Source organism: Salvelinus namaycush, chromosome 17 (assembly GCF_016432855.1).
Source record: "Salvelinus namaycush isolate Seneca chromosome 17, SaNama_1.0, whole genome shotgun sequence".
Taxonomy (NCBI): Eukaryota; Metazoa; Chordata; class Actinopteri; order Salmoniformes; family Salmonidae; genus Salvelinus; species Salvelinus namaycush.
The window spans coordinates 843,741-862,740 of NC_052323.1; the positions used below are offsets into that span (position 1 = coordinate 843,741).

Genomic DNA, 19,000 nt, shown 5'->3' on the forward strand with positions numbered 1-19,000 from the left:
AGGGAAGTCAAAGTGAAAGAATATATCTGTAGCCATTCCCATTCCCATCCCCACAGAACTCTCTGAATACGGTGATGGAAGGCAGAGTTTTGGCTCCTCTTCACAGTAGCACCCTTGGGAGATTGTGAATGACATTACCTCATTTGCTATTTAAATTATCGATCAAATCACTGTGATCCAGAAAGAAAAAGTCTAACTTGTGTTGTTGCAATTCATTTTAATTTTTTTGCTGTATTTGACAGAGGCTCTGGAGCTATTTTGACGTCGGAGTTAGGCAGGGGTAAAGGTAGTGAGACACGCAGTATCTAGTACTGGTAATCATTCTCACCTACTGGAGTCCACAGTGCTTTGACATACTACTCCTGATGTGTGCTGTGAGGTGGTGTGATACCTGGGGATCCCATGGCCATGACCCCCTTCCTCCTGTCAGAAGAGATCATCTGGGCTTCAGCATAATTGCACCTACAAATCGCCCAACTGAAGGCTCCCAGTTCAAGGCTTTGATTTTTGTTATGCAGTTATCAATATCAGTGGCTAGATCAGGGGTGGGCAATTATTTTTGCTTGAAGGCAAGGTCAGGATTTCAAAATTCAATGGAGGGCAACAGAGATTTTTCTGAGGGACCAATTTCTTCATTAAAATCAATTTACGGGCCAGAAAAAGGGCAGTTATTTGAAAACGTTTAGGTCCATTATAATTTCGACATACTTTCTATCTAGTTTTAAATGTTCAAGAGTGGCCTGGAGTGTTTTTTAAATATTTATAAATATTTAATATTTATAAATATTATTAAAGGGTGTTTTCTAAATACTTGTTCTCCCCACTGTGTATATATATATATATATATATATATATATATATATATATACACAGTGGGGAGAACAATATATATACAATATATATACAATATATATACTTTCTATCTAGTTTTAAATGTTCAAGAGTGGCCTGGAGTGTTTTTTAAAACACCCTTTAATAATATGTATATATATATATATATATTTATAATAATATAATAATAAATAATATATATATATATATATATATATATATTATTAAAGGGTGTTTAAAAAAACACTCCAGGCCACTCTTGAACATTTAAAACTAGATAGAAAGTATATATATATTGTATATATATATATATATACAGTGGGGAGAACAAGTATTTGATGTCAAGCAAAGAGGCACTGAGTTTGAAGGTAGGCCTTGAAATACATCCGAAGATACACCTACAATTGACTTAAATTATGTAAATTAGCCTATCAGATGCTTCTAATGCCATGACGACCTTTTCTGGAATTTTCCAAGCTGTTTAAAGGCAGAGTCAACTTAGTGTATGTAAACTTCCGACCCACTGGAATTGTGATACATTGAATTATAAGTGAAATAATATGTCTGTAAACAATTGTTGGAAAAATTACTTGTCATACACAAAGTAGATGTCCTAACCGACTTGCCAAAACTATAGTTTGTTAACAAGAAATTTGTGGAGAGGTTGAAAAACGAGTTTTAATGACTCCTACCTAAGTGTATGTACTCCTGACTTCAACTGTATGTAGCCATCATTAGGCTAGATTATATAAATGGCTTTCTCTGTGTTTATATTTTTCACTTTTTTTTAATCTTTGATCTAGTACTTTATAATACTTTTTCGTAAGTTTTCCTGTGTCAGGATTGGCAAAGATTTTGTGGTCACTTTTTAACAGAGTAATATGACTACCGTTTCAGGACTATAATAATGAAATTCTTCTGTTGTGCGTTTTCTCTCCAGGGAGGACTGAGGAACAGCAAGCATGAGTGTACATTGTCGTCGCAGGAGTATGTCCACGAGCTGCGTTCCGGCATCACTGAGGACAAGCTGCTCATCTGCCTGGAGTCCCTTCGCGTCTCTCTCACCAGTAACCCTGTCAGGTAAGTGTCCTCATTCTCTTGCTTACTTAATCCTCTTGATTCTTTGGTGGAACATAAGGGTTCCGCAGTGCAAAGTGCCCCCAAAATAAACGATGGAAGGAATCCAGCAGATGCCAACTTGGTCTGATTTCTTAGGCTGCATTCCAATTCTGATCGTTTTCCCACTATCAGATCAGCACTGAAAAATATCTGATTGGTAAAGAGCGGATTGTCTTTTGACCAATCACAGTTAGTGGAAAAAAATGACAGAATTGGGTTCTCTATGTGAATGCAGCCTAAGAAATCAGACCATGTTGGCATCTGCTGGATTCCTTCCATCGCTAGCTGGATATATGTCAGGAGATCTTTTAGGCCCACACGGAATAATGGGCTTGGTTAAACAAGCATAGCCCGTAGCATAGCCCATTAAAACGAGCATAGCCAATGGTGTCGCCCACTAAACGAGCGGAAGCCCATGGTCTGCCATTCCATCACCACTCTATCCATTAGGCTCTTATAGATAGGAAGTCCACTTTTCCACATCAGCCAAGCCAGCCATTCTCTGTATCTGAGACCTTAAATCGCAAGGCGGCCCTCACCCTAAGATCAACCAGTTTGATTTTAATATCTCTCCCTCTCTCCCATCACCAAGAGTGGGTTTAGCTGCCCACATCCCCCTATTTTTTAAAATCTGTTTTGATCATAGTAATGCACTACTTTAAAATAATTCCCCGTTTCTCTCAGTCCTGTGCCCGTTCCTAGCAAGCTTTGATTGGCCCTTCACTCAACCATAATTAGGCCATGGCGACTGCATTTGGGGAGCCTTTTTCCAACCACAAAGTTCTCATCTTCCGTTCTTGTAGATGGGGATCTTCAAATGTAATTTGGTCCCAACAGCACAGAGGAATCCTCAATGATAGCAGAACACTCTCAATTATTCACCAAGCCCCACTGTTGGAGAGATTGCTTAATGTGAATCAATGAACAGTGCATATAAAGTGGTCATCAGATGAGTGGCAGATCTTCTTTTATGTCTGACTCCCAGTTCTTGGCGATGACCCCAGCGGGCCATTTATTTGATCCAGTAGATACAGCGGAGGCGTTAACTTAGCATCCTAACACCTTGAAAACTAATCGTCTTTGGTGTGGTCTCACTAGAAAGATCATACTAACTCACAGAACAACACAATGTGCTCTGCACTCCAAAGTAATTAATAGATTTTTACCCTCAAAAATCCCGCCCATCTCGCTCTCTCACTGTGGGTGATTAATTGTGTTGCTAGAAACCAGGGGCCTCATTTATCAATAATGCATTGAAGCTATTCTAAAATACTACTTACAAACATAATTTAGAATGTTTGTATGCATAGAAAAGTGTTATTTGTCAAAAACAGCTAAAACAAATGTCATATGCACACCGGTAGGAGATAACATTGCTAAATACCAATTGGCCTCAGTGCTCGTGCGTGACCTTGGCTATTTGTATTTCAAAATGCCCCTAATTAACAATGTATTGTCAAAATCATCCCTTTAAAGTCTGTGGGGAATATACAACGCCGTACCTTGAAATACAACGGCACAAACAAACATAGCTAAACTTTTCAGAGACGGAAATAGAGGCGCTAGTGTCAGAGATTGAGTACAACCAAAATGTTTAATTTGGCTCACTCAGTTCTGGCTTGACCAGTGAAAATAAAAAAATTCTGCGTATTTTGCGCATCACATTACCTGTCACCTGCACATTAAGAGTGGAAGCCTTTTCTGTTCACATAGTTGAACTAGTTTTGGGATGGTGCTTTTATGGCCATGCGTGTGCTGTCTATTGCTCCGTTTGTATTTGGGAACTCATTGATGGCATCATGGCAAAGAAACTCCTCTTGACTTCAACCTGTTGTGCGAGGGTGTACAGAAATTGTATGTTGCAGTTCGTTTTGCTGAGGATTGCATCCAAAACATTGGCTCATCTGGGGATGTGAGAGGCTAATCGGCAAACTCCTGTTGCCATAAACCCAAGGGTGGATAGCACTTGGATGCGCACCGGAATGGCATTTGTTTGCCTTTCTAAAGTCTTAAATCCTAAAATTGGTTTTGGTAAACGATATCTGATGAGCCAATCTGTACTTTATATGGATTATTATTGTAACAAATGTACTGATATGGTCAAATAATATGATATAGCCTGTCAAGATATGTTGCATGAATTCACAATGGAAAAACAATAAAATGTCATTTAAATTTAAATAAATTATTACTCTCACAATTTCACCAATTTTGAACATATATTTTCCCCATTCTACGCCTGACAAGCAGTTATCTTATTCCACCACTTGGCACTGATGGGTACGCATGATCATGGCTGTGAATATACGCACACTCTCTCAAGCAAATGTTCATATTGATAAATCTCACACTTTGCGTGGAAATGATCCCACACATGGTTGGTTTACGCACAGATTTGTCCATACGCTTGATTGATAAATGAGGCCGGTGAATCAGAAAAACGAGAAACAGCAAAACGTTGCTTTTCTGCTTCTTTGAACAAAACACCAAGGAGGGATATACACAGCCTCAAGGTAACCTCCCAAGTTCTTGCCTTCATTAAGCTAAAGACACCCTTTTATTGTTCGGCTTTATCTGATCACACAATACCTGTTCCCAGATCTGCCTTTATGCTGTTTACCCACCAACTTCGCTAGCTACGTCTACCTGCCCATTAATCATGGGAAATGAGCGTAAATCACTTTTGCTTGAAAAGCCCACGTAACGCTCCCTGTGTGCCTTGCCGAGCTGTAAAGTTCTGCACCACTAGCTATGAAAATCACATCACTCCTCACACGGCGAAAGGCCAGTTGGTGCCAAGGGGACCGAGGGAGGCCAAGTCCGCCCTCTGGGTGTTTTCAAACCACTGAACTTGTGACCACTGAGCGAGGGAGCGGCGCTCTGCGGCAGCAATCACGGGCGCCCACGGAAGGCCAGGTCTAGCCAGGAGTAAGGCACCCTGGGGTGAGACAGGGGAGAGCTGGGAGAAACACAGTGCTGTTGGAAGCCTGTTCTTGCTACTCTGCTAACTTTCAGTGTTATACTTAAAGGGAATTGAGGGTGGGAGGAGATGTTCTTGGAGCATAGCTAAGGTTACTCACAATTAATATGAATGCACTTAATTGTCACGGATCACAACACACAGGAAATGCAAACTTGCCGACCTGTGTTCTGATTGCATGTTAATGTAACCTTTTCTCTGCAATAGTCTGTGTGTTGGGAACTGCCATGCAAAACACAGCTGCTTAACTCACTTTATTTTTTAATTACCACCTGTGGACTACATAAGGACAAGCTTTACTGCAAGTGCTCTTTCATGGTAGTTGAATAATTAATTTCACTTTCAACAAAAGTAGATGCCTATGATCTTGGAAGAAAAAAATCCTACGTCAAAAGGACTTTCTGGCCAGAGTAAAATGATTTATTTAAAATCCCTTTAGCGTAGATCTTTGTCTTAGTAAGGATATATTCTGTATCTATCAGATTGTAATTCTGTGGTAGCGGTATCCTATATGTACTGCTATACAAATACCTGATATCTACTTTTGGCAATGTAGTTTGAGGTGACAAATGAACACAGGGCACTATGGTGTTTTATCTGTATACCTATTTTGATAAACTGTAGAATTACATGCAGCTCAACTCTCTCCACGCTTGCTGATCACTCAGTGCAGCGTAACATACAGGTAACTGCCAAAATAATGGAAACACTTGAGTAAATGAGCGATACAAAGTATATTGAACACACAGGTGTGGTTCCTGAGTTAATTAAACAATTAACATTCAATCCTGTTGGCCATTATTTTGGCTATCATGGCTATGCTCCATTGGTGTACAATGCACCCGTACACAGGGCACAAGTGGTCACTGAATGGTTTGATGAGCATGAAAACGATGTAAACCATAAGCCATGACCGTCTAAGTCACCAGATCTCAACCCAATTGGAACGATTTTTTTGTGTTTTCCACCACCTTCAACAAGATACCAAATTATGGAATTTCCTGTGGTGGAATATTGTTGCGTACCTACAATAGAGTTCCAGACACTTGTAGAATATATCCCAAGGTGTATTGAAACTGTTCAGGCACGTGGTGGCCAAATGCCCTATTAAGACACTTTATTTAGGTGTTTTTATTTTATTTTGAAAGTTACCTGTATTTTCAGAGACCATGTGAGAAATATATATTGTGGCATGCGATAACACAGGGAGAAAGGTCAATACTATTTGACCAATACAAAATGCTTCCTAATCACCACGTTTCCATAAGCAATTATAGACCATCAGCGCTGAACTCGGCTATACAAAACTATTTTGAATGCTTTGTTTTCTTTCGTCTGTGTGTTTTAAGAATGCTTGCTATACCTTTCAATCAAGAAACGAAAGACCAATACGTGGGACTTAGAAATTCATTAAAACAGTGCTGTTTGTGGATCGCCAGGCACCTCCCTCTCTGATTACCTCTCCTTAACTCAGCAGAAAAAGTGAAAGCTCCTAGTTCTGTAGTAGTGTTCTCTGAGAGACTTGTGTTGCTCTGTAATGCGCCACAGCCAGTTAATGTCCTCCCGGTGGCCTGTGTTTGTGTAATAGTTTAATTGGCTGGGCTGTGCACCTGTTTGCCGGCCCAGGTGGCTGCAGGGCTGGTGCTGCAGTTCTTTCATCCACCCTCGTCTCCCAGTCAGTCCAAAACAGATGTGTGGCAAGCAGTCCTCCAACATTCCCTCGCAGATGGCATCGCCCGAAGCACCCGCAAGCCACATCCATCTCCATGCTTCCAGTTTCCTCAAGCTGCCATTTTCTCTCCCCCCACTCCCCTCTTTTGTAAAACAATTACGCCTTGACCAATTATTCATCTCACACTTCTTTCTAAGCCCTTTTTAATTCTTTCATTTGGATATTCACTTCTTAATTTAGACCCGTCACGACGCCGGCTCTCACCACTTTCCAACGAGTGGTAATTCATTATCTTCTAATCCACTGACTTGATGCGAGATGCCAACTCACAGATAATCAAAGCTTCTTATTTTCTCATTTATGTATATGGAGTTAAAGTGTGGTGGTGTCATATTCAGTTTTTTTTTTTTATGGTGTTGCAGTGTGAGAGAAGTGCAACAGGGCTGGCAGCAGAAGTGCAGGAATTGAATATCACAAAAGCAAATAAGTATTTCTAAACCTTTTTTCCCACCCACTCATGCACAAACTCGACAGGATTTTGTCATGTACATTTATATTTTTCAGGCTCCGCTTCCCACTACTAAGTTCACTTCTTCGTGGGGATAATTTTCCTCTCAAACAACATGGTTGGAGCTCTCCCCCTCTGAGCTACCTCTACCTGTCCCGATGCTCCACCAATACCACCAATACCTTCAAAGAGGAAGTAAAAGCGTTCTTAGGTCCTACACAGGGAACACACTGCTTCACACTTTCAAGGGCCCAGCTTTGGAGTTCCTCGTGCTAAGCCTTTAGTATTAGTCTGACTCCCTTCAAATCCCAGCAGTGAGTTCCATATAAAATGTGCTCGACTCTCAGATCCTCCAGACAGATTCAGACCAAAATTGAACTTGCCACCAACTTTTCATTATGTGGGAAAATCTTCATAGCATGACTGTAACATTTTCTCTGGGGCAATTTGGGGGCCTTTGTGTGCAGGCATCTGTGATTTGCTGCTGACGCTAGGAGTTTTCTCCTTCTCTGGGTCAGGGCTGGAGAGTCAAGATGGAGCATTGTACTGTAGTGATCTCACAGCTACTGCCAGGGTGTCTATGTGTCTCTCAGTCTCACCAGCTTTACCCCGGCTTAATGCCTGTAGCCACGCACTACAGAAGGTAACGCAGAGCGCTGGTAATGGGCTTAATAGTAGCTTTGAAGTGGGGATGCTTCTTTACAGGAGGCAGTTCATCAGCCTTGATTGACCGAAGATAACAAAATGATTGACTGAGAAACAATTAAACACCCACCAAGTGACTGACTGTGGAAGATGGTTTTCAGAAAAGTTACGCTTTGAAACGTACATGACCTCCGATACATTTTGTCTTGTCTGTAGTTTGTTTGTTAGCGAAGCTTTGGTGTACATTTCTTTGCAATAACACCTTTGTCGAAGGTCTTTGCTGAATCCCAAAAGACGGCTTCCAAAAATCGTAGGAGGTTTCTTGACGTTTGGAAAAAAAGGCACGTCTAAAATGATAAATATACTCCATTTTCGAAAACGGCAGCTATATTCCCGATAGCCAGTCATATTGACCAACCTTAAATAAAAATAGGCCTTAGTTATTGTATTTTACTGAATAACCACCAAAGCTGAAATAGTAGTTATTTGTGATTTACAATGACAAATTACTTAAATGTAAATCCACTAAAACATGATCTACCACAATGTTGAGTGGATGATGGCTTATTACAGCCAGGTTGACAGTCAGCGAAGAGCTCTTAGTCTTTTGGATGTAAAGAGAGTGTCTCCTCAAGCTGAGAGCTGAAGCCTGGTTATGGGAAGTGTATTCATGTAATAAAGAGTCAACACTGTGCTGACAGATGTTTCTGGAGTGAATTTGGGAAGACACGTAAGGTGCCAGCCCAGTCTGCCAGAGATGCTTTATTACAGCGAGGGAAGAGAATGTGTTCTCTACAGCTAAATCAAACTCGACGCCGGTCCAAGAAAGTTGATATGCGGCTTTATAAAACACGATGTCTTCAAAGGGGTTCAAAAGTATATTGTGTTTTCTCATATTTCAGTGGCATATTTGTCAGGAAATACGTCCCCAAAGCCTTAAATCTTATGGCCAAATGTGTTATAACCAAGACAGAAAGCCATAATATTCATGTCGGCTAGCTTTAGAATGGCCGTGTTCTTGGTGTTCTAATGATGGAGTTTTTGAAAATATCCAGTGCAGCGTTTGACAAAGCTCTCCTACAAGCACAGAGAGGGCAAGATAGTCACAGCACGGACTTGTTGGGTCAAGCTGCCCTTCCTTTCCCAGCTCCGCTCTGGGACATAATGGAAACTTGCCGTTCGATTTTGACCAAACTATCAAACTCCAGGAAGTAAGAAATAAAGTTATCAAAACTTCACCTCTCGGTCCGTGAAATTAATTGTTTTACCATGGTGATGGAGTGAAACAGGGTTTGAAGAACTCAGCCAGGGTCGTCTACGCTGTGGGACTTGACTCTCCAGACTCCAAATGTTATTATAAACTGTCCTGCACCCCCCTAGGCTACAGACAAGCCCATTTTCTTTGCACTGGCACTTGTTAAGGAGAAATAGGTTTTGGAAATTAGAAAATAATCTTTGCATGGGCCCAAGAGGCATGGATTTTGATATTGCAATGTGTTGTTTTTGTAGTTAACACAATTTATTTATTTGACTCTCCCCATTTGTTTTCTGTTCCCATTCTAATAATTTCCAGCAATAAATTGGCTAAACTGATTTTTGGGGGGGATTTTTTTACCAGATTATCATGAACAGTAGAGCACACAACAAGTTGTGACAGACAGGCCTGCTTTAAACTTTACAATTGACAACGAACCATGCTTAATTAAGAGGCAATCTTTCACATGCACATTTCTTGTACATTCCACTAGATCTTCTACACACTCAGAAAAGAGTGGGTTAGCTAGGTTAAAACTATCACGTCTCTGACTTCATTGCAGCCTTTTTTCCCCAGAGGCAGTAAAGGAGCCGAAGATCCAAATGTCCTCAGTGACTGAGCACATTTTAAGAGATGCCCATTTCCTTTTATGACACCATATGTTAACCTCAGCGGTAGCCATATCTACGGGAGCCCTGGAGCGAGGCATACATAATGCACATATCTGATTTGAATTCCATATTGATTTAGTTAGAAATTGTATTACGGCACAGGTACAGGGGGATAATTGTCGTGCTATTGCTCTACATCCACTACCCCATGGCCGTTGCAATGTCTACAACTTCCGTTTCCTTGTTTATTGTTTTGTCAATTGCAGAGCTTCTATTTATAGTAGTTTCAATATATAATTTCTGTGTACGTTGTCATGTTGCCCAGGCATGTGGTTCTCTGTGGAATGACAGTTCACAGTGGTCTGCTGTCAGAAACGACTCTGTCTTTTAGGGGCAGTGGAAAAGTATCTAGATAGAAACATTGTGAGTTAACTGTTAGGATTCCCTCAAGAACTCCTGTTGTGTGGTGGAATCCGCAAAGAGCAAAAAAGAAAGGGAAAAAGCCATAAAGCAAGAATACAACTAAACACTTTATTACAATATATATATATTTACATGTCACTTACATGCCTGTCTTATGTGAAACAATATCTTAAATGATCAGTTTTTTTCACAGCTCTTTGCAAAGATATTCTATCATTACGATGAGGGAGGTGGCACTATGATTCCTTTCCAGGCTGTCAAGATAAAAAGAGACGCAAACTCACTAGGGGGTGAGGAGTCTGTAGTTGTGTAGGTCCTATACTGCTCACCACATCAAACAAGCGTCATTCATCCTCAGATCTTCCACACAGGTATAGCTATATATAAGCCCTATTTCAATTAATGGGCCTGATCAATCACGAATGCTTTAGTAACTCCACAGTAGTTTTCCCCTCCACTTCCCTCTATCATCGGCGCAGGAGGAGCCTTGTGCTGTTTAGGAGATAATTGCACATTTCAGGAGTGTTTTGTGCTCTGCGGGGGGTCATTTAGAAGTGTCTGGGGAAGTGTGCCAGGCTTTCCCCCTGTCCCCAGTCACTAAGTTGATTTCATCATGATGTTGCTTCTTTACTTTCCCTTCACACATGTTGCTGCCTTCAGCGCTTTCTTTGTCTGCACTCAATCACCTCCACCCTTCTTCCCTTAACTCCACATGCCTGGAACATTCATTTATGTTGTGGGTTTTGATGTGCAGTCATTTTGTGACCACCATTTTTTTATGGGGGGGGGGGGGGTATCCTGCCGAGAGTCAAATGCCAGTAGAGGCGTCGGGCACTTCCGATGCCAGGCAATCATATTCGCAGCGTGCTGACACCGGGAATATTGTCCCTCGGAGTACGCCGCTGGGCTTTCACCCCTGTCCGACTCTCTGAAATCCAATATCTCTGTTGCCTCTTTTGCTAGCCAGGAAGGTTAATGTGTCTTTGTAGTCATTCACATGACCACTCCACCGATGCCTGGTGCTGTCCACTCTCCCCGGTGTGAAATTAGCCATGCGTTTGCAGTGCTTTCTACATGGTTTCGACAGTGATTTCTACAGGGTACGGACGCTCCCATTGTGACTGTGTTCAAAGCAAAGATAATTACTTCTATTCTCTGCTCTGCCCCTGTACCTACAGTACCAGTCAAAAGTTTGGAAAAAAGTTTGGACACACCTACTCATTCCAGGGTTTTTCTTTATTTTTACAATATTTTCTGCATTGTAGAATAATAGTGAAGACCCAGAGTTACCTCTGCTGCAGAAGATACGTTCATTAGAGTTCAATTATTCACAGAGTTCAACACATCTCAACATCAACTGTTCAGAAGAGACTGCGCGAATCAGGCCTTCATGGTCGAATTGCTGCAAAGAAGCCACTACTAAAGGACACCAATAAGAGGAAGAGACTTGCTTGGGCCAAGAAACAGGAGCAATGGACATTAGACCGGTGGAAATCTGGCCTTTGGTCTGATGAGTACACATTTTGAGATTTTTGGTTCCAACCACTGTGTCATTGTGAGACGCAGAGTAGGTGAACGGATGATCTCCGCATGTGTGGTTCCCAGCGTGAAGTATGGAGGAGGAGGTGTGATGGTATGGGGGTGCTTTGCTGGTGACACTGTCTGTGATTTATTTAGAATTCAAGGCACACTTAACCAGCATGGCTATCACAGCATTCTGCAGCGATACGCCATCCCATCTGGTTTGCGCTTTGTGGGACTATCATTTGTTTTTCAACAGGACAATGACCCAAAACACACCTCCAGGCTGTGTAAGGGCTATTTGACCAAGAAGGAGAGTGATGGAGTGCTGCATCTGATGACCTGGCCTCCACAATCACCTGACCTCAACCCAATTGAGATGGTTTGGGATGAGTTGGACTGCAGAGTGAAGGAAAAGCAGCCAACGAGTGCTCAGCATATGTGGGAACTCCTTCAAGACTGTTGGAAAAGCATTCCTCAAAAAAGCTGGTTGAGAGAATGCCATGGGTGGCTACTTTGAAGAATCTAAAATCTAAAATAAATGTTTATTTATTTTAAAATGTTTTGGTAACTACACGATTCCATATGTGTTATTTCATATTTTTGATGTCTTCACTATTATTCTACAAAGTAGAAAATAGTAAAAAATAAAGAAAAAACCCTTCAATGAGTAGGTGTGTCCAAACTTTTGACTGGAACTGTATCTGAGTGGATAGCGGGTGGACCAACTTATGTCCCGTCATCAAAATGGAGAGGACAGAGAGGACAGAGGAGGCAGTGGAGTAAAAGTGTACTTCATTTGAGAGCTGTGTGTGGTCGGGACAGCTGAGCATTTCAATCCACTCTAGGAAGAAGGAAGAAAGAACCAAGTGAAATGATTAGGGTTGCGTCTCAAATTACGCCCTTTTTTCATCTCTGTGTTTCCCTTCTTCTTTCTTTTCATCGGTGCCTATTGAGAACACAACATTCTATATTAATCATACTTCCAGGTGTTTCATATTTTGACCTTTCTCCTTCCTGGTTTGTGTACATCCGATGCCCAGAGGGCAGAGGAGATATACAGGAGGTCAAGGTCAGGGTGTGGAAAGGCTATGCCATTCATTAAGTCGTATTCACAAAGATGTATGCATTTTCATTCAATAATTAGCTACTCAACACTATTTTCTTGGTTTTGCAAAGGTCATAACCTTTCAGACAGGCAATTGTTTGAGGATACTGATGCACGTTTTATATAAGCTATAACAGCTTCTGAAAGGACACGCATGGACAAATATGAAATTGTATCATTCTTGAGAATGTGAATTTAACATCTTCTGTCTGACCAAAAAGCAAAATGGAGATGTTGCGTGCTAACTGCAGTCATTGGTATTCAGCATGTTCTTGTTATCACTATGACTGATTTACATTGTAGTTTATACCCTTTACAGTATATTCTGTGAACACGTATTTACCCCTTTTCAGATTTTCTCTATTTTTGCATCAAAAATCATATTAGATAAAGGGAACCCAAGTGAACAAATAACACAATGTTTTGATACTTATTTCATTTATTTAATACAAAAAGTTAACACCCAATGCCCCTGTGTAAAAAAGTAATTGCTCCCTTACACTCAATAACTGGGTGTGCCACCTTTCGCTGCAATGACTGCAACCAAGCACATCTTGTAGTTGTTGATCAGTCCCTCACATCGCCGTGGAGGAATTTTGGCCCATGCAGAACTATTTTAACTCGGCTACATTTGTTGGTTTTCGAGCATGAACTGCTCTTTTCAGGTCCTGCCACAACATCTCAATTGGGTTTAGGTCTGGACTTTAACTTGGCCATTCCAAAACATTACATTTGTCTTGATACATGGCAAAGTGTGCTTCAGCTCACGGACATATGGCCAGACATTCTCCTTTAGAATTCTCTGATACAGAGCAGAATGCATTTTTCCCTTCAATGATGGCAAGTTGTCCAGGTCCTGAGGCAGCAAAGCATCCCCAAACCAAACACTACCACCTCCATGCTTAACCTTTGATATTTTTAATTTTTAATTTTTTAATTTCACCTTTTATTTAACCAGGTAGGCCAGTTGAGAACAAGTTCTCATTTACAACTGCGACCTGGCCAAGATAAAGCAAAGCAGTGCAACACAAACAACACAGTTACACATGGTATAAACAAACCTACAGACAATAACACAATAGAAAAATCTATATACAGTGTGTGGAAATGTAGTAAGATGAGGCAATAAATAGGCCATAGTGGCGAAATAATTACAGTTTAGCATTAACACTGGAGTGATAGATGTGCAGAAGATGAATGTGCAAGTAGAGATACTGGGGTGCAAAGGAGAAGAAAAAACATATATATGGGGATGAGGTAGTTGGGTGGGCCATTTACAGATGGGCTGTGTACAGGTGCAATGATCGGTAAGCTGCTCTGACAGCTGATGCTTAAAGTTAGTGAGGGAGATGTAAGACTCCAGCTTCAGTGATTTTTTTTGCAATTCATTCCAGTCATTGGCAGCAGAGAATTGGAAGGAAAGGCAGCCAAAGGAGGAGTTGGCTTTGGGGATGACCAGTGAAATATACCTGCTGGAGTGCGTGCTACGGGTGGGTAATGCTATGGTGACCAGTGTGCTGAGGTAAAACGGGGCTTTACCTAGCAAAGACTTATAGATGACCTGGAGCCAGTGGGTTTGGCGACGAATATGAAGCGAGGGCCAGCCAACGAGAGCATACAGGTTGCAGTGGTGGGTAGTATATGGAACTTTGGTGACAAAACGGCTGGCACTGTGATAGACTACATCCAATTTGCTGAGTAGAGTGTTAGAGGCTATTTTGTAAATGACATCGCCAAAGTCAAGGATCTGTAAGATAGTCCGTTTTACGAGGGTAAGTTTGGCAGCATGAGTGAAGGAGGCTTTGTTGCGAAATAGGAAGCCATTTCTAGATTTTATTTTGGATTGGAGATGCTTAATGTGAGTCTGGAAGGAGAGTTTGCAGTCTAACCAGACACCTAGGAATTTGTAGTTGTCCACATATTCTAAGTCAGAACCGTCCAGAGTAGTGATGCTAGACGGGTGGGCGGGTGCAGGCAGCGATCGGTTGAAGAGCATGCATTCAGTTTTACTTGCATTTAAGAGCAGTTGGAGGCAACGGAAGGAGTGTTGTATGGCATTGAAGCTCGTCTGGAGGTTAGTTAACACAGTGTCCAAAGAAGGGCCAGATGTATACAGAATGGTGTTGTCTGCATAGAGGTAGATCAGAGACTCACCAGCAGCAAGAGCGACATCATTGATGCGTACAGAGAAAAGAGTCGGCCCGAGAATTGAACCCTGTGGCACCCCCATAGAGTGTGCCATATGTCCGGACAACAGGCCCTCCGATTTGACACACTGAACTCTGTCTGAGAAGTAGTTGGAGAACCAGGCGAGGCAGTCATTTGAGAAACCAAGGCTGTTGAGTTTGCCGATAAGAATGCTGTGATTGACAGAGTCGAAAGCCTTGGCCAGGTCAATGAAGACGGCTCCACAGTATTGCCTTTTATCGATGGTGGTTATGATATCGTTTAGGACCTTGAGCGTGGCTGAGGAGCACCCATGACCAGCTCGGAAACCAGATTGCATAGCGGAGAAGGTACGGTGCGATTCGAAATGGTCGGTGATCTGTTTGTTAACTTGGCTTTTGAAGACTTTAGAAAGGCAGGCTAGGATAGATATAGGTCTGTAACAGTTTGGGTCTAGAGTGTCTCCCCCTTTGAGTGGCATGACCGCGGCAGCTTTCCAATCTTTAGGGATCTCAGACGATACGAAAGAGGTTGAACCGGCTAGTAATAGCACTTGCTAAAAACTGCGGTGGATAATTTTAGAAAGAGAGGGTCCAGATTGTCTAGCCCAGCTGATTTGTGGGGTCCATATTTTGCAGCCCTTTCATAACATCAGCTATTTGGATTTGGGTGAAGGAGAAATGGGGGGGGCTTGGGCAAGTTGCTGTGGGTGGTGCAGAGCTGTTGATCGGGGTAGGAGTAGCCAGGTGAAAAGCATGGCCAGCCGTAGAAAAACTCTTATTGAAATTCTCGATTATCGTAGATTTATCGGTGGTGACAGTGTTTCCTAGCCTCAGTGCAGTGGGCAGCTGGGAGGAGGTGCTCTTATTCTCCATGGACTTTACAGTGTCCCAGAACTTTTTGGAATTTGTGCAACAGGATGCAAATTTCTGTTTGAAATAGCTAGCCTTTGCTTTCCTAACTGCCTGTGGATATCGCGGGGGCTATTTGATGCTAATGCAGTACGCCACAGGATGTTTTTGTTCTGGACAAGGGCAGTCAAGTCTGGTGTGAACCAAGGGCTATATCTGTTCTTAGTTCTACATTTTTTGAATGGGGCATGCTTATTTAAGATGGTGAGGAAAGCACTTTTAAAGAATAACCAGGCATCCTCTACTGACGGAATGAGGTCAATATCCTTCCAGGATACCCGGGCCAGGTCGATTAGAAAGGCCTGCTCGCTGAAGTGTTTTAGGGAGTGTTTGACAGTGACGAGGGGTGGTCGTTTGACTGCGGATGCAGGCAATGAGGCAGTGATGGCTGAGATCCTGGTTGAAGACAGCAGAGGTGTATTTAGAGGGCAAGTTGGTCAGGATGATATCTATGAGGGTGCCTGTGTTTACGGATTTCGGGTATGAGGTTCTTACTGTGGAATGAAGGGTTTAGTTTTTACTAGACATAACGAGATCCATGTCGTCTAAAGTTTGCCAAAACGTACCTGAAAGATCGTCAAGACTCCTGGAAGAATGTTCTTTGGACACATTTAGTCATACGTGGAACTTTTCTAGATCAACAACTAGAGGAAGCGTTTGGTTGCCATCATTACAGCTAAAGGTGGCACATCCAGTTTTTGAGTGTAAAAGGGCCCTACCTTTTCACACACAGTCATTGGGTGTTGCATAACTTTATAACTTCATTAATTTATCAACATGTTATATTATTTGTTCACTCAGGTTCCCTTTATCTAATAGTAGGTTTTGGCTGAAGATCTAATAACATTCAGTGTCGTTATTCTGCAACATTTTAGAAAATCTGAAAGGGGGCAAATATTTCATGGCACTGTATATGTGTGGGCATTTGACATCATTCCCATTGGGCGTGCTATTCTGATTCTTTCAGTAAGTCATTGCATTGATTGGTGGGAAATGGCCGTAGCCTTCAGAATGCAGAATCATAAGGCTGGAAGCCTCCATGTGCTCGGTTTCAGGTTCTAATGTCAAGAGCAATTTGTTGCTAAGAGCTCAAGGCCTCAAGTGGAATGCAGCAGTGCTGAATAGGTCAGGAGTGGCAGAGTGGGACAGAGGTATGGCTCAGCCCATAATACAATATGAAATATATTGCTCTCAATGACACAATACTCCCCGATGCCAGTCCCAATTAAATAACACAACAAGAATGAACAATGTTGGGCCACTGGCTGAAATCAATGTGCCTGAAAGGCATCACAACACAGGCCAACTGATCAGTCTGACAGAAAGACTGAATGCGTGTCAGATTCCACAGCCAGCAATGAACAATTCCAGTCGAGTCGGTTGCATTGGCTGTTGCACAAAAGCAAAGCATTCTCTCCAGCATCAATTACATTTCCCATGCCAAATCTGTCTGTAGCAATATGATTAACACCACTCAGTAAATCCATTCAACACCACATATGGCATACTTGATAGTGACACACCACGGCAGCTTATTATTTCATTATAGGGAATTGCATTGCCTTGTTCGTGGCTTACATACACGGTGGCAGCAAAGGTCAGATGTATAAATGTTTCCATTTGGGAACTTGAAGACAGATGAAGTATTAGTTATTATTGCCTCCCAATAACTATTCTTGTTGGCAGGGGAAATTAACTCAAAATATGAAGCTGACATAGGAAACGAAATGTTGAAGATTTGTTGCTATCTGAACGGACAGGAAATTCCTTATATATCTCTGTGCCGTGCGCAAATAAGCATTATCAACACATTGTTTACGTTTGCATCCGTGCTCTGGGTCCAGACTGTGAAATCATCTCATATAGTTCTGGGTTTTGTGGCACCTAACATAAATACAGCATAATTGTGTCTTTACCAGCAGAAATAGTTATACATAAAAAATTGCTACTTTTTCATTTTGGCAGCGGAATGTACTGTACATGATTGTGGAAAGTAACACAATTTGTTGACACTTATCTGCAAGATTATATCCATCAATATTTCATGAACAAGTTCCACCCCAAGTTAATGAGATCCTTGAATTCATGCCACAAATTGATTAAAGGAGGAAGCTGAAAGGGAATTGGATCCTATTTGGCTATTGTGCTGTTGCAGCTTTGACAGACAGACAGACCGATGGACAGCCATACAGACGGATGGACAACATAGAGAGACAACACAGACATACAGACAGAATGAGACTACCCATCCTGGACCCACACTTTAAATCCTAGCTCCACTATTCATCCACTTTAGTCACCTCCAAACGAACGCTGCTTGATTTCCCTGCAGTGAAGAGATAGTCGCCTCAAAACAATAAAAGCTTGTGACAACATGCTAGGGAAAGGAGGCATCTTCACTTAACCAGCTGTCAGTGTTTTCTGTGAAGTAGCAACGTTTTTTTGCTTTGTTTACTTCCCATCTTGTAGAGGAGGTGGATATGTTGAGGCACAGGTTATTTCAACCACACGGATTGTGTCATATCACTGTCCAGTGTATCAGGTCAGGCTAGATTAAATGTAATCCGCCTGAGCTACGATCGTGATCACCCGATGCATCTCATTTGGTTGTCATGGCAGCTTTTGCGGCCGCCTGTTTTACACTCCTAGACATTGTATACGACCACCCGGTATCGGCGGCTGCGTCTCAGGTCACACAGAGCACTGTGTAATAATCAGAATAACCTCTCCACAAATATTTGCTTAATTTCCCCCTAGCTCTCGCGTAAGCGCTCCATCAACCATGTCGCCTCTTTCCCCTCTTTTTCGATGTCTCACGTAAGTCATTTGCTCCTACCACCTCTGTATTGATGTCGGGCTGTCATAAACAGCACATGATTGTGCATTACATTGAGCCGGGCTCGATTGTTTCCCCGAGATCACATTTTTGCTATCGGGTTTAGCTAACTGTGTTTGCATGCAATAAGTTGCCTGCCGCAAAGCAGATCCCGTGAAGGGAAGTGGCAAACATTGAACCGCGAGGCTCACCTCAGTAAACAGTTATACATTTTGGACATTGTGCTGAGTGGTTTTATAACAAAGAAGATCATTGTGCTGTACTGTACAGCGTAATGGTAGTAAGTCGCAAATTGAGTTGGGCTTCGCCCGGTAATGCATTTTGAGGAATGGGTTCGGAGGGCTTCAGTAGCCTTAATAATTCTCAATTTATTTTGCTGCAGATCAAATAAATACCTAACTTCACCTCAGAGGA

The 19,000-nt window shown here is 41.9% G+C and overlaps 1 protein-coding gene across 1 annotated transcript in view; it reads left to right on the top strand.

The window, feature by feature from the left end:
• The window catches only part of LOC120061859 (protein diaphanous homolog 2-like), a 467,422-nt gene that overhangs the window by 160,514 nt on the left and 287,908 nt on the right, over positions 1–19,000 (top strand). Inside the window, exon 7 of the mRNA XM_039011641.1 lies at positions 1,772–1,911. Within this exon, the coding sequence (XP_038867569.1) occupies positions 1,772–1,911 (140 nt within the window). The remainder of the gene's footprint in view (positions 1–1,771; positions 1,912–19,000) is intronic.